At 45.7% G+C, this 13,663-nt stretch overlaps 1 protein-coding gene across 5 annotated transcripts in view; it reads left to right on the top strand.

The window, feature by feature from the left end:
• BBS2 (Bardet-Biedl syndrome 2) overlaps nt 1-13,663 on the top strand; it is a 46,656-nt gene that overhangs the window by 25,583 nt on the left and 7,410 nt on the right. For all 5 annotated transcript variants that reach the window (XR_014784618.1, XM_084812110.1, XM_084812108.1 and 2 more), the window contains 7 exons: nt 659-806; nt 1,889-2,060; nt 2,945-3,074; nt 5,032-5,163; nt 6,076-6,213; nt 7,535-7,647; nt 11,863-12,011. Coding sequence is in view for 4 of the 5 variants with exons in the window: in XM_084812110.1 (XP_084668236.1) it covers nt 659-806; nt 1,889-2,060; nt 2,945-3,074; nt 5,032-5,163; nt 6,076-6,213; nt 7,535-7,647; nt 11,863-12,011 (982 nt within the window). In the remaining variant the exon portion in view is untranslated. The remainder of the gene's footprint in view (nt 1-658; nt 807-1,888; nt 2,061-2,944; nt 3,075-5,031; nt 5,164-6,075; nt 6,214-7,534; nt 7,648-11,862; nt 12,012-13,663) is intronic.

Below are 13,663 nucleotides of genomic sequence, written 5' to 3'. Positions count from 1 at the left end.
TGCTTTTTAGGCAACAGGGAGTCAGAAAACCTTGCAGGAAATCATCCCGAGATGTAACAGTCTACTTTCCACCTAGGGATGTACCAGAATTTGGGTTTTGCTTGCGAAACATGCAAGCATGTCCGGTTCGAAGCCTTGAATACAGTTGCGAGCACGTGTCCGCCGAAAATGTTCACAAATTGCTGGACATGTGCTTGTGTTCGATTTGCACAACTTCCCAGTTTGATTTTGCACAATTTTTCTAATTTTCGCTGTGCGATTTGTGCAATTTTCCTGTTTGCGCAGAGTGAGCAGCGATTGCAAATGAGAACAGGAATCGGACACGAGACAAGTGGCGAGTCAGCGTTTGGAGAATCCTGGTGACCTCGAACATGGCTCGTTCACCTGTCCCTACTTCTGCCCACCCCTCTCCTAAGAGCTCCTTTCAGGAACTTATGAAGGCAGCAAGAGTAGCCATTCAAGCCTCATTCCAAAGTTTCATGTCTCAGTGAAAGAGAAACGTAGTTAAAATATTCTGCCAACAACAGTCAAAGCTGTTGCAATTAGATGCCTTTCCAGGGTGTGTGATCTAGTTTTAGACTTATTTTGAGCATTTCTGAAATTACAGTCGCAGATAATCCAGTCTTTGGAGTGACTATATCGGAATCATGTTTTACAGCAAGTGGAATTGAACACTCAAGTGAATGAAGTGGATGGACAAAGGGGTGTAATTCCAGCCAACACCCAGCTCCAAACAGCACTCTCTGTCAACCTGGGCTCGGATAGTGAATCTGCTCACGTAGAGTTATGCATTTCCACGTCCAATGGTGAGAGAGGTTTGGCAGCAAAAGCTTGTTGGAATATGTTTATTAACCTGTCCTCTTTCTAGCCCTTGGCCTGAGCACCTTCCAGTCATGTGGTACACCTTTCCCCCTGTCTGGATTATTCCTGTCCATGCTTCACTGTTCTTACTGCTTGATATTCTGGTTCCAAGAAACTGAGCACACAACTGGCCAGAGGAGTGCAGCCAGGCTTGATGTGCATATATTATTTGAGTTGCCTGGTCTGCAGAGGGCTCACCGTTTAATACTTTTAACATACTTTTGCATTTGAACAGCCTTCCCCAACCTGGTGTCCTCCAGATGTGTTGGACTGCAACTTCCAGCATCTCCCAGACTCCATTACAAGATCAAGGGTTCAGAAACATTATCTCACTGAATTTCTCCATCACAAGAAACAGACAGTTTTGAGGGCACCCCCAGGTGCAACCAGGACACACACTTGAAGTTTAGCTAGCACTGTACTTCTAACGGAGAGATCTTTCAGATATGTAAAATACTTGAGGCAGCAGATGAAATTGCTGGTTGGCCTCCCAGCACTTTTAAAGGCAGCAGCTGACTGTGCTCGTTTGTGTCCCTTTTCTATGCCAACTCTTTGGGGTCCTGGACAGGTATATTTTAAATGAATAACTCAGCACTCCAAAGTGATGGCTGCTGCGTTAGTTCTGGTAGGCACTGGAGAGTCACCATGAATCTTAGATATTGTGAATCCCACCCTGAAGGTGTGGATCTGTCCTATCAAGCCTAATATCTGGATCCTACTCTCTACTTTGTCACCTACTCCTAATTAGGATGTTCTTTATCTCAGGGCACTGGAACTGGGGAGTGCTGGAGAAAAGGGAGGGTTGGATCCCCTCTCCAAGTGGCTCCTCCTGTTCTTGTATTTCAGTACTTCATAGTTATCAATTACTGTTACGCTTTTATTGCGTTACTACAGCAGCATTTGGCACAATATGGTCTACTGGCCACTGTGCCATCAAGCCTGCAATTTACTGCCACCTTACTTACTTTTGAAAACCATGCTGAAGAAAAGCTACTAATTGGTAGGGCCTTTTCTCCCCTTCGCCCAGACACAATCATCCGAGCAGTGCTGATCTTTGCTGAAGGGATATTTGAAGGTGAGAGTCATGTGATCCATCCTAGTCTTCAGAACCTGTCAAGCTGCATTAAAGTTCCCCTCAACCCTCCCAAAGATGTTCCAGTGGAGCTGAACATTAAGGCCTTTGTCGGTTACAAGAATAGGTAAGGGTGATGAAGGCAGAGTGGATTTACCCCACTGTGTCCGGCTTGACATGCTTGAGCTGCCCATTCACAAGCACTTTGGTCGGGTGAACTTTTGTCACAATTGTGCTCTACTTGGGGAACAGTGACCAATCTGAATTATGTGGATCACTTAATACTTTTCAAACCCTGCGTTGTAAATGAAGCAAGACCATGCGTGCTGGTTCTTGTCACCCAGTCGTTCCTGCTTCAGCAGGGTGGTTAAACCATGGGTTACAACTCTGGATTGTCTCTTCTCCCAACAACCCAGAACACCCAGCTCACATGTCACAGTCAACAACCCAGGGATGGGGCATCCATGGATTTTTTCGCTCTGCTTGGCTGCAGGAGGAGCAATCGGGCAGTGAGAACCAGCATGATCACTCCTGCTTCATTTACAAAAACTCAGGGCTTGAAAAGCAAAACCTGGGTTGTTGTGACTTGGAAACTAGAAGTGTGCATGAGGTCTAGAAATCAGCTGTGTTTTTAAAATGGAACCTCAGGTTCTCAGTATTTGATGAATATCAGAGACCTTAGCAACATGTTGTATTAGAAAATTACTTTCTGTTCCTCCTGGTCAACATTATTAAGCGCTTTTGTATACTCAACTGTTGATGTGTGTGTGGTTGGGCAGACTACTGTGGATATTAATATGAAAATGAATATGCCATTTTGAATGGAAGGAAAACAGACGAGCTGATAAGCGTTTTCATTTCTAGCTCAATTTTTTCAGTGTGTGATGTCAACGAATGTCAGAACAAGGACTTCAAGGGAAGTTGTTGCAGGGATCTTGCATTTTTTAGATGCACTCTAATGTCAGCAGATCAGTTAAGTCCTCATGGTTGTTCTGTTTGGTTCCCTTCCAGCATGCAGTTCCATGTCTTTGAGCTGTCCAGGCAACTGCCTCGCTTCTCAATGTATATGCTGAGCAGTCCAGACTCTGCTCCTAGGCCTCTAAGCTTTGTACAATTCACAATCAGTGAGAGGGTGCAAACGGTAAGTCTTTGGCTCTTTTTTCTCATCGTGGTTGTAGTTAAGGCTTTTGTATCCAGTGCATGCCCAATTGTGTCATCTTCCTGGGCTGGGGGCATAAAAGAGAGGCTCCTGTGGGGCTGCCGGGCCACACCTTTCCTTGGAAGAGAGAGGAGGACCCCAACCAAGAACAAATGCAAGGTGGAAGGAGAGGGAATCTCCTGCTTGCTGCCACCTCTGCTTCTGCCTCTGGGACTCCTGATCCACCACTTCACTGTGAGTGCTGCCTCTTCGCAGGATTAAGGCCCTGACTCAGCAGCTTCTCCCAGGACTGCCACCCCTTCCCAGCCCAATTGTGTCATCTTCCTGGGCTGGGGGCATAAAAGCTAGGCTCCTGCAGGGGTGGGACCACCACTTGCGGGACAGCCACTGAAGGGGCGACACCAAAGGAATTCACCCCGTTGGGGGAGCCACTTTGGGGGAACACAAGGGCAAGGGCCCTGCCCCTTGTCAACAGAGGGGTGGGGGTGTGTTGGTTACACATCTTTCTTTTGAGGGATGTGCTTCAAAGAAAGAAGGGAGGTGAAGGGACACAGGGAACAGCCATCACAACTATACAGGGCAGAGGGAGATATGGTGTGTGGGGGGGCAGTTTTGTGTTCAGGGGAGCAGGGACCATAACAGGGCCCTGGTTGTCCCCCAGCGGTCCCCCAATACAAATAACTTGGATAGCCTTGGCAGCAGTTCCCCTGGGTTGAAAATACCGCTGGTGAACGCTAGGTCAGTGAATGGCAAGACAGCTGCCATCCAGGACTTGATCCTAGATGAGCATGCCCACCTGGCATGTATTACAGAGACCTGGTTGGATGAAACTGGGGGTGTTAATCTATCTCAGCTTTGTCCCCCAGGGTTTTCTGTAGAACAGCAGGTTAGACCTGGGGGGTGGGGTTGCAGTGGTCTATCGTGATACGATCCCCCTCACCAGGTGCCCTGGCCCACAGTCTACTGGGTTTGAGTGTGTATACTTAAAAGTGGGTGCTTGGGACAGAATAGGGATGCTGTTGGTGTACTGCCCACCCTGCTGCCCAACAGTCTCTCTTCCTGAGGGGGAAAGGGTACAGCCTGGCTTGAAAAGGGGGGGAAAAAGCAGTGATGGCAAGAACAGCACCCCTCTTGCCCATTGGGAATAGTGTAGGAGGAGACAGGTGAGATGGGGTGGGATGGAGTTCCCAGCACAGTAGTGATACTAAATGCAGTCAAAGATGTGTAGTGTGACCAGGCGAGGCCCCTCTTTCACCTAGATGCAGGGATGGCGAGCTCTTGAGTGAGAAGATAGCAGCTACAGGAGGCAGGTGGATAGGGCAGGCTGAGAGCAGGGGCTCATACCATCTCATCCAAAAGATGGCTGTGCTGCCGCCTAACATCCCCCCTCCTTTTCCGAGGACATGTATGGCAGCCTGGAAAGGCAGGCGGTAGATGCCATCTTGGCTGCAGTGCTGGCTAAATCACATCTTTGTCATCAGGAGCTGCCCTCCATCAACTCGCAAGGCTCTGGGATATGCTCAAAAGGTCTAGTCTGGGCTTGGCTCCAAGGAGCCAAAGGAGAGGGAGTGCCAACCTAGTTCCTTTTGCTTCTCCCCCTCAATCAGCAGCGCCATCTACTCCCAGGAGTCCTCATTGGGAGCGAAGGACTCCTACCACTGCATCCAGAGCCCGGTGTGATCTGAGAAAAAGGAGGTCAGGCACTGGTAATGGGGGTGGACTGAACTGCAACATGCATCCCAGTGGGACCCTGGCAGGCAAAGGGCTTCAGATTCCGGAGGAGTCCTAACCCCAGAACAACTGCAACTGCCTGTTTTTCCTTAGCCTGGTACCAGCGTGGTACTCCCACTACTTCACAGCCACCAGGGCATGGAGAAGCTGCTCGTATGGACCCTCTATAGTCTTCCTAGAGGGTCATGCTGTAAATTTATGTTTCAAGGTCATCATGTGGCTAAAACAAAGTTTCCTGCTACCAGAGGACATGAGGATCCAGAACGAGTCATTCGAAGTCTGCTTCACCTCCCTGCGTGATGCGGGGCTGCTGTGCATCAAAATGAAGCCCAGTGGGGAGGTAAGGGTTGTAAATAGGCACTTGCTTGCTCTCCTGAGGCGAGTCAGAATCTCATCCAGGTGACCAGGCAGGGAAGTGTTTGCTAATGGGAAGAGAGTTTCCTTTGTGAGAGGGGTGGTGTTGATGCATCACAGATGAGGTATATTTGGGCTAGTGAAAACATTTGCAACCAATTCTTTTTGTGGACTTATCTGCAAGCCCACAAAATCCTGGAAATAATTGCTTTCTGCCTTTGTGCATTATTGGAGGTGTGCAGGGAGATTCCCAGGTAGGTACATTTGTCAGAGATAGAAAAAGTGATGGAGGAGAATTCAGAATGGCCAGAGAATGGTTCTCTGCTGCCTCTTCGTCTCCTTGGCAGCTTTGACACATGTCCTCTTATGCTGCTTCTTAAGAAAAGCTACAGTGGACAACCACAAACTGGGATGTTTCTGAGTCAAGGGTGGGTCAGACAAATTGGTCCCAACCAAAGATGACATTCTGTTGGTAGGTCCCTCATTTCTTTATTATATTTTTTACTATTATTTATTTAGAAGATCTATATCCCATCTTTTTGATTGCATGTTCATCAAGACAGCTTACAAAAGATTATAATAAAACACACATGCACCAGACTCACACAACCAACAGTCATTCATCCCCTGGGCAATGAAAGGGGCCAATCCCAGGGTAACTGGTAGTTTGAGTTGAGTGTTCTTTCTGGTAGGGAGGAGGTAACCAGGTTCCCTGCAGCTGTTCCTTCTGTGGCTGATAGAGAACGTTCAGGGCCGTAACAGCTTAGCCTCAGCAGTGTTGCAGCATCAGATTAAGACCATTCATTGGGCACTTGACCACTGACTGCCAGCATCATGATGTGAAGAGTTTGTGTGGGGCAAACCTGATGAGTGTGTCATTCTTTTTCTGGTTGGTTAGATCTCTATTAACACTGATAACATTGACCTGGCTGGCGATATCATCCAGTCAATGGCTTCCTTTTGGGCAATCGAAGACTTGCAGGTTGAAGCAGATTTCCCAGCATATTTTGAGGAGGTGCGCAAGGCCCTAATTGTGGTGAGTGAGAAATGAGTTTTCAAATATTGCTGAGGGATGCGTTGTGCTGGAAATAACTTGCACAAGTTGGAACGTATAGGAGCTAAGCCAGTTCTTGTTTCTGGTGGTCCTTGTACAAAAATGTGTTCTTGGATGTCCGTAATATGTTGCTCATTCTGTTACTTAAAACAGTGATCTGCTTGAAGTGAGGAACTGGTCCATCTGAAGTGTTCCTGAAACAGCACCATGTTCTACTTACTTCTCTTTCAGTAGAGAGCAGGTTCTCTTCGAATGGGTTACTTCTCTCACAGTAGCCGGGCTATTCAGATTCGGCTCTTCTGTTGAAGGAGTTTCTATCTCGTTTCAGGCCTACTTAGAACAGCAGGGTTCTCACAGCTTCAGCTTTAAACCTGGGCTGCCTTATTTGTTTATCACATTTCTAATCTGCCCAATAACTGATGTTGTCTGGGCAGACTACAGTTAAAAGACTAAAATGCCATAGAAACAGTTTAAAATTAAAATATTTGCATTGTATTTTATAAGAATAATATAATAAAATGCAGTACACTGCAAAACAACAAACAGCACAGGAATGGATCAAACAGTCATAAAAATCTAGAACTAGGTTTCTAAAATGCTTGGGAGAAAAGAATGGTCTTTGCTTGGTGCTGAAAAGGTGTCAGGAGAATCTCTAGGGAATTCCTTCCATAAGGGCGGGGGGCACAACTGAGAAGGCCCTCTCTCTTGTCTAGCTGTCCTTCAGTGGGGGCTCCCAGGGGAGAGCCTCTGAAGATGACCTAAGGGTCCAAGGAGGTACATGTGGAAGGAGACATTCCATTAAATGAAACAGTGTTAAAGCCTTTGTCTGGAGCTGGATTGGGCAACAACGGGGGTTGGGAGCTTGAGGATCTCGGGTGCCAGGTGTGCAGGATGACACGGTGGAAGCCTGGGGGCCCCCTGGAATCTCAAGGATGGATCAGTACACAGGGTCATGAGAAGGGACCTAGCCCTCTGTCCAAGGTGGGCAGTCTACAAGAGCCCTGACATCATGGATGCCTGAGGACTGTGGGATGGAGAATGCCCAGTTCCTAGTTTGGCTTCCATAGCCAAAGGACCTGGTGGCCATTTTGGATGAGTGCCACAATGGAGTGTCCTCACAACATAAAATGAGAGGGGTCCTAGGCTGTGCAGGGGGTGAAATAGTTTCATCTCTAGGGGGCCAGGACCCATCTCTCTTCCTGCCTGTAATTGCTGGAGAGCCTGGCAACATCTCAGTCTTCTTGCTGAGTCTGCCTAGCATGTTGCATGGGCATCCTAATGTGTGGCTGGTCCTTCCATGTAGGTGGATAACTCTCATGCCGTCTGTCAGAAGCTCACAGCCAACATGGCTGACAACTCCAATCTCATCCGTAGCATGCTGGTTCGAGCAGAGGATTCTCGCCTCATGGGAGACATGTGAGTTGACTCTGTGTTGCTCTCAGTGTATATATAATCTGACCTGCTGTTCTTTGAGCTAAGCAACATGAAACTAGAGGTCTAGTTCCAGATGGCAAAAAACCAGCCAGTGCCATTTTATTTATTAGTGTTTTTTACATGTATAATCTGCCTTTCCTCCAAGGAGCCCAAGGAAGCGTACATGATCCTCCTCTCCATTTCTTCCTCACAACAGCTCTGTGAGGAACATTAGGCCGAGAGTTGATGACCGGCCCAAAGTCACCCAGTGAGCTTCATGGCCAAGTGGGGACTAGATCTCCCCAGTCCTAGTCTAACACTGTGGCCGCTACACCACCATTTGCTTTGTATGACTTCCACTTGCATGGGATTTCCAGGGCTGCTTGGTATGTCCTGCAGAGGTTGAATTCCTGTCTCTCCAGCCTGCCCTGGCACTACAAAAATGTGGATAGTCAAGCAAATATGTGACTGGCCACAATACAGAACTGGTGGGCTTGACTTGGTGGATCATAAGTTGCACTGGCTGGTTGTAAAAGGTTTTTTTTTTCCTCCACTGGTTCTGGTATATTTTCATAACTTATTGATTACATGTTATTGATGCGGGGTGTGAACAGCTCTGAGGTGCACCTTGTTCCTAGACCTAATTATTGTATTAAATAGCTACAATTAACTTGGTCTTCCTGGTGGGACATACTGCATTCACTCTGGGATGTTTTCTAAGTTGGACCTATGGAAGGGCTACATTTTGGAGTAGGGGGTGGGGATCTGGCAGACCATAACACAGCAGAATAATCAATCCCACCTCCTTAATGTGGGGAGGAGGGTATCACATAATATGAGATGGTAAGTGTCTAAATGCAATGAATATGGACTTGAGCACGCTCTGGGAGAGAGCGCAGGACAGGAAGGCCTGGCGTGCTATGGTCCATGGGGTCACGAAGAGTCGGACATGACTGAATAACAACAACAAAGGTGTCTAAAATGTTAATCAAGCCGTGTTTTATTTATTATGCTTGTATTCTGTATCTTCCCCCAAGAAGCGATGGCAGGGTGGGTTTCCAAGTTGCCTTCAACATCCCTCTGTAGCAATTTCTGTGTGGATATTTTGTTTGAACACACCATGTTGAAAGCGGTGCAGTGTAGTGGTTAGAAGAATGGTGATCTGGGGAGACCCAGTTTCGAATTCCTACTTGGTCATGAAACTCACTAGGTCACCTCCTGCCAGTCACTCAGCCTAGTCTACCCCATAGGGTTGTGGTGAGGATGAAAGAACCAGGAGAAGAGCCGTGTATGCAGCCCTGAGCTTGTCGGATGAAAGGTGGGATAAAAGTGTAATAAATAGTAATTGTGGCATGCGAGTTGTGGTACATCAGTAGAGACATGAAGACCCAGAAAAAATCGGAAGAAAACCCTTTTTTCTTGTTTTTTTTTTTTTTGAGGACCATTTTTGCTATTTTCCAAAAAATTGGACAGTTTTGGATTATGAAATATTTTGTTGTAGAATTTAAGACCAAGTGTTTATTTAGTGTTACGCAGCCCCCAAAATGATTTTTTAAAGTATGTAATAACACTTTTATAGAAAGACTAGAATGTAAAATATCTGGAAATAATGAAGCCATGGGGAAAAATATTTTTAATCCTCTCTGTAAGATTCCCAGCATAGTTCTGTCATTCCTTATTAAAATTATTGATCTAAAGTATATTTTACTGATAGACATTTATGGTCAGTTTCCCCACATGTGAGTAGTCACCATTCCACATTGACAGTAAATGTGTGTTCTTGACAGTTTGGGTTTTGTTCTATAGAGTCTGTGTTTCTGGGCTTGTTCTGATGCTGTAGCAGTCAATTAATGTAGTTCTAATCTTAAACCCTCATGTGGAAAAAACACTTTAAGTCATCCAGCTACTGTCAACCAGGTGCGACGAAACAGCACGTGGGTTATGCCACCGATGTTTTTTTTTTTAAATTAACTTTGAGGCTTGGGTCTATAGAACTCACTGTCAAAAGTTTTTAATTAAGTTCTCAATTAGATCTTACCACTAGGAAATGCTGCCTCAGCTATAAACATTTTTATCTGCTGCTACTAGAATAAACCCTCTCTACCTAAAAGAAACTCAGAAGCCCGGTTCCTATGGCATAGGCATAGGATTGACACTACCACTAGAGATAACTTTTCAAAATGAACAAAAAAGAGGTTCATTAAATGGAAATTATTTACAAAAGTGAATGAAATGTTACTCTTCAGATAATAGGTTGAGATTGCTTAAAGGTTCTTAAATTAAATATGGTTGCTTATTATTCCTAAGCAGAGTCTTAGGCTAAAGAAAATCTCAGTAGTTTTTCCTTCAGATCAGAGTTCCCTAAGCTCCACCCCACAAACAGGAACCTGTTTAGGACTTCCCTTAAACTGTCTTGCAAATAGGAACAGATGCTGTATACCAGTCTTCCTGCTTCTAGAATGATTCAGATATTTCAGGGACTACTTGCTGATGTTCTCTCTGGTCAGACATTAAATAGGAATCTAAAATATAAGTTTATCTTGATTTGCTCATAAATTTATGTTTGGTTCATTAAATGTAAAAGTACAGTTTATTCAGAGTAACTACAAATTTGCAGACTTAAAATTTTTAAAAATATAATAATTTTACAAGCAATCCAGGTTATACATAAAGTAACTTTAGCAGCAGAAAAGCTGCTTTATGTTCCTAAAGCAGCCTTCCCCAACCTGGTGCCAGAAGTTTTGGACTACAGTGTCCAGCATTTCTAACCATTGGCCATGCTGCCTGAGGCTGATGGGAGCTAAAGTCCAAAATATCTGGAGGGCACTCAAAATGGCTGCATTCAGTTTGATCCCAGAAGGGCCAGTCAGGCTGCATTGGGATTGGGCGCCCTTGGTGTAAGGCTACCTGTCATCCTATCAGGAAGCCACATGACTACTGGCCCATACTGAATGTCTAATGTGCTCCTGCTGGGTTCTCCCACAAAGAAATCCAGCGCCACAAAGGATTCCCAGAGTTGAGAGTAGGAGCCCCCCCCCCCGAATAACTACCAGCAATTCTCTTTGAAAGAACAGACACCTTAGAGTGATACTAGTGCCACTTTAGAGCGATACTAGATAGAAGAGACTCCCTGTTTATTGCTATGCCTAAGGGTGACATGTGACCCTCGGTGCTCTTGGGAGTCACTTTTGGGATGAAGCACGTGAGTGTATCTAAAAGCTGCATGCTGATTAATTATTTGTATACACTTCCCAAGGTCATTGTGAATCCCTGAAAAGGACCTGACAGGAATCCAGGATCCTGTTCATGAAGTCAGGCTGGCAACATTAGATAGATAATGAATTATGATACAACTGTTCAATGGGTGTGTGCAAAACTGATGCTGTGAGGACCAAGCATTTTAAAATGGCAGTTGCATATGCTTGTCAGGAACATACGCTGAGTTGCTTGGACAAACAAACATGTCCTCCCCGTGGAGCCCTGGCCCAGGCTCCCTCTCCTTTTCCAAGGTCAAAGTTGCTTGGCCTCTCCTTTAGTTCTCTCTTTGTGCTAAGTCTCTGCACCTATGCTGCATTTTGGGGGGCGGGCAGAGAGAAGAATGTTGAGAGCACCCCATTTCTTCTAAGAATTCTGAAGTGGAGGCAAATAAAGGGAGATTCAAGTACTTGAAAGGTTGTCACAGAGAGGAAGGCCAGGATCTCTTCTTGATCATCCCAGAGTGCAGGACACGGAATAATGAGCTCAAGTTACAGGAAGCCAGATTCCGGCTGAACATCAGGAAAAACTTCCTGACTGTTAGAGCAATACGACAATGGAACCAATTACCCAGGGAGGTGGTGGGCTCTCCCACACTGGAGGCGTTCAAGACGAGGCTGGACAGCCATCTGTCAGGGATGCTCTGACTTGGATCCCTGCATTGAGCAGGGGGTTGGACTCGATGGCCTTGTGGGCCCCTTCCAACCCTACTATTCTATGATTCTGTGATTCAGGGCCTGGAAACCTGCCAAGACTTTCAGGTCAGCAGAAGCTGTTCCGCCCTCCCGCTTTCCCCAGTGTATCTTGGCTTCATGACCTGTGTGAATAATAACCTGAGTTATTATTAACCTGAGACAAATACAACTCTTGGCGTCACAGCCCTCATAATGGCTAATAGGACTGGCCATGGGCAGAGATTGTTTCTGGAGCCCTGTTATTTACAGTCTGTGTTTATTCCCATAGGAAAAATATGAAGAAACGATACAGTGAACTGTATGACCTAAACAGGGATTTACTGTCCCAGTACAAGATCCGCTGCACCAATCACACCGAGCTTCTAAGTAACCTCAAGGCAATAAACCAAGCCATCCAAAGAGCAGGACATCTACGGGGTATGTGCTGAGAATGGGAAGCTGGGTGGAGCTGTCCTTTTACTGTGTGTGCACGTGTGCATTCCTTCCCTGCCTGCTGGACGGATCGAAAAGGAAGTGGGCAGTTTTAGGCGAAGGCTGCTCTGCTTCAGCTTAGCTTCGAAAGGCAGCAGGTGTACAGTTCCTCTCTGAGGGCCTGTGAAAGTGGACTCTCCTATCTTTGCTTGGCAAATGTCCAAATACCAGAACTGCTTCCAAATTCTGTCCCTATATGCCTGCTTTCCTTGAGTTGTATACGTTTGAGCTCAAATAGTTTCCAGGGTTCTTCCAATGCCATTATGCTTCCTGAGTTGTTCAAACATAATGTGAGAAAGATTAAGGAGGGACGTGATGGCAGTTTCAAGTATGTGAGAGGCTGCTGGAAGAAAAAGGGGGAACAGCTGTTCACCAGATCAGTTGAAGGCAGGCCATAATGGCATGTCCTTTCTTCTCTGGAGATTAATGAGCATTAGTTTGACATAGCTAAGTACTGGGTCCCTTATTGCTTTCATTCTGAACATATTACGTGAGACACATTTTCATGGAACTTGTACTTCACAGAGAAAGGTATGAAGTGTAATGAACAGTCCTCTACTAGAAACAAAGCACTTGCCAAGAGAAGGGGAAGGATCCTGCTTGACGCTGTAGTTTTGCTGGGAGGTGATATGCAGCATGCAATCCATTCCCTCTTGCCCAGGGAGGGGGCGGATCAGATTGGCCTCTGCATTTCATGCTGTGTATCACACTATAAGCCACTGTGAACAGTAGTCCTCTTCCCCAGTGCAATACATGTAGAACCCAATCCTTCTCTTCTCTTGGCCAAAAGGGAGGGTGGGGCTGCACATAGAAGTGCCAAATGAGGCAAATGTTGGGCCAGTGCTCCCTGCAGAATTGCTGAAACGGGGAACCTCTTTCCAAAGGGGGAAACAGTTTTGTGGAACCCATTACCCTATCTTTACTGGCAATGTATTAATTGATCTATACCACTGACAACGCTAACCAGAATTACGACTTTGGAGAATGTTCTCTTATTTTCTCCCAGCGTCAATTGTGTATGGAGCAAGGAAGGTAGTTTTCCTAATCTCTTTGGATTTAACTTGCTCTTGCACCAAACTGTATTGCCCTTGTAACAAACTGTATAGAGAAAAATGGTTTGAAGGGATTTTTCGTCTTATTGCATTATCTCTGTAACTTAAATTGGATTTTTCGGATGTTGAAGAAAACAATTTGAGTTTCCCAATCAGGGGTTAGGGCCAGTTGACACCACCATCTTTGATAGTTAAAAAAAAAAAAAAAGCTTTGCAGTGACAGTTCCCTGTCATGCAGCTGTGGTTTCTCATGATCACATTTATATTTCATCATGCTCTGAAGCAGACCCATTTTGAAAAGCGCTCTAATGGCCATGACCACTAGAGGCCCTCTCAAGACAGAAAATTTGTGGTCTTTGCCTTAAATTATTGCGCAAATCCAGCCGTTTGTTTCTATCCCTTTGTTTCTACAGTGCAATCCTATATATGTCTACTCAAGAGTAAGTCCCATTGAATTCAGGGGGGCTTACTCTTAGGTAAGTGGGTATAGGATTACAGCCTTAAGGTCAAAAAGAACATTTGCTTATGTACCCTTGAGTACATGGA

Source organism: Heloderma suspectum, chromosome 8 (assembly GCF_057233095.1).
Source record: "Heloderma suspectum isolate Gila_16-S chromosome 8, 16-S_ref, whole genome shotgun sequence".
NCBI classification, from domain to species: Eukaryota; Metazoa; Chordata; class Lepidosauria; order Squamata; family Helodermatidae; genus Heloderma; species Heloderma suspectum.
The sequence above is the reverse complement of the archived record's forward strand: the minus strand, read 5'-3'. Positions and strand labels throughout refer to the sequence as shown.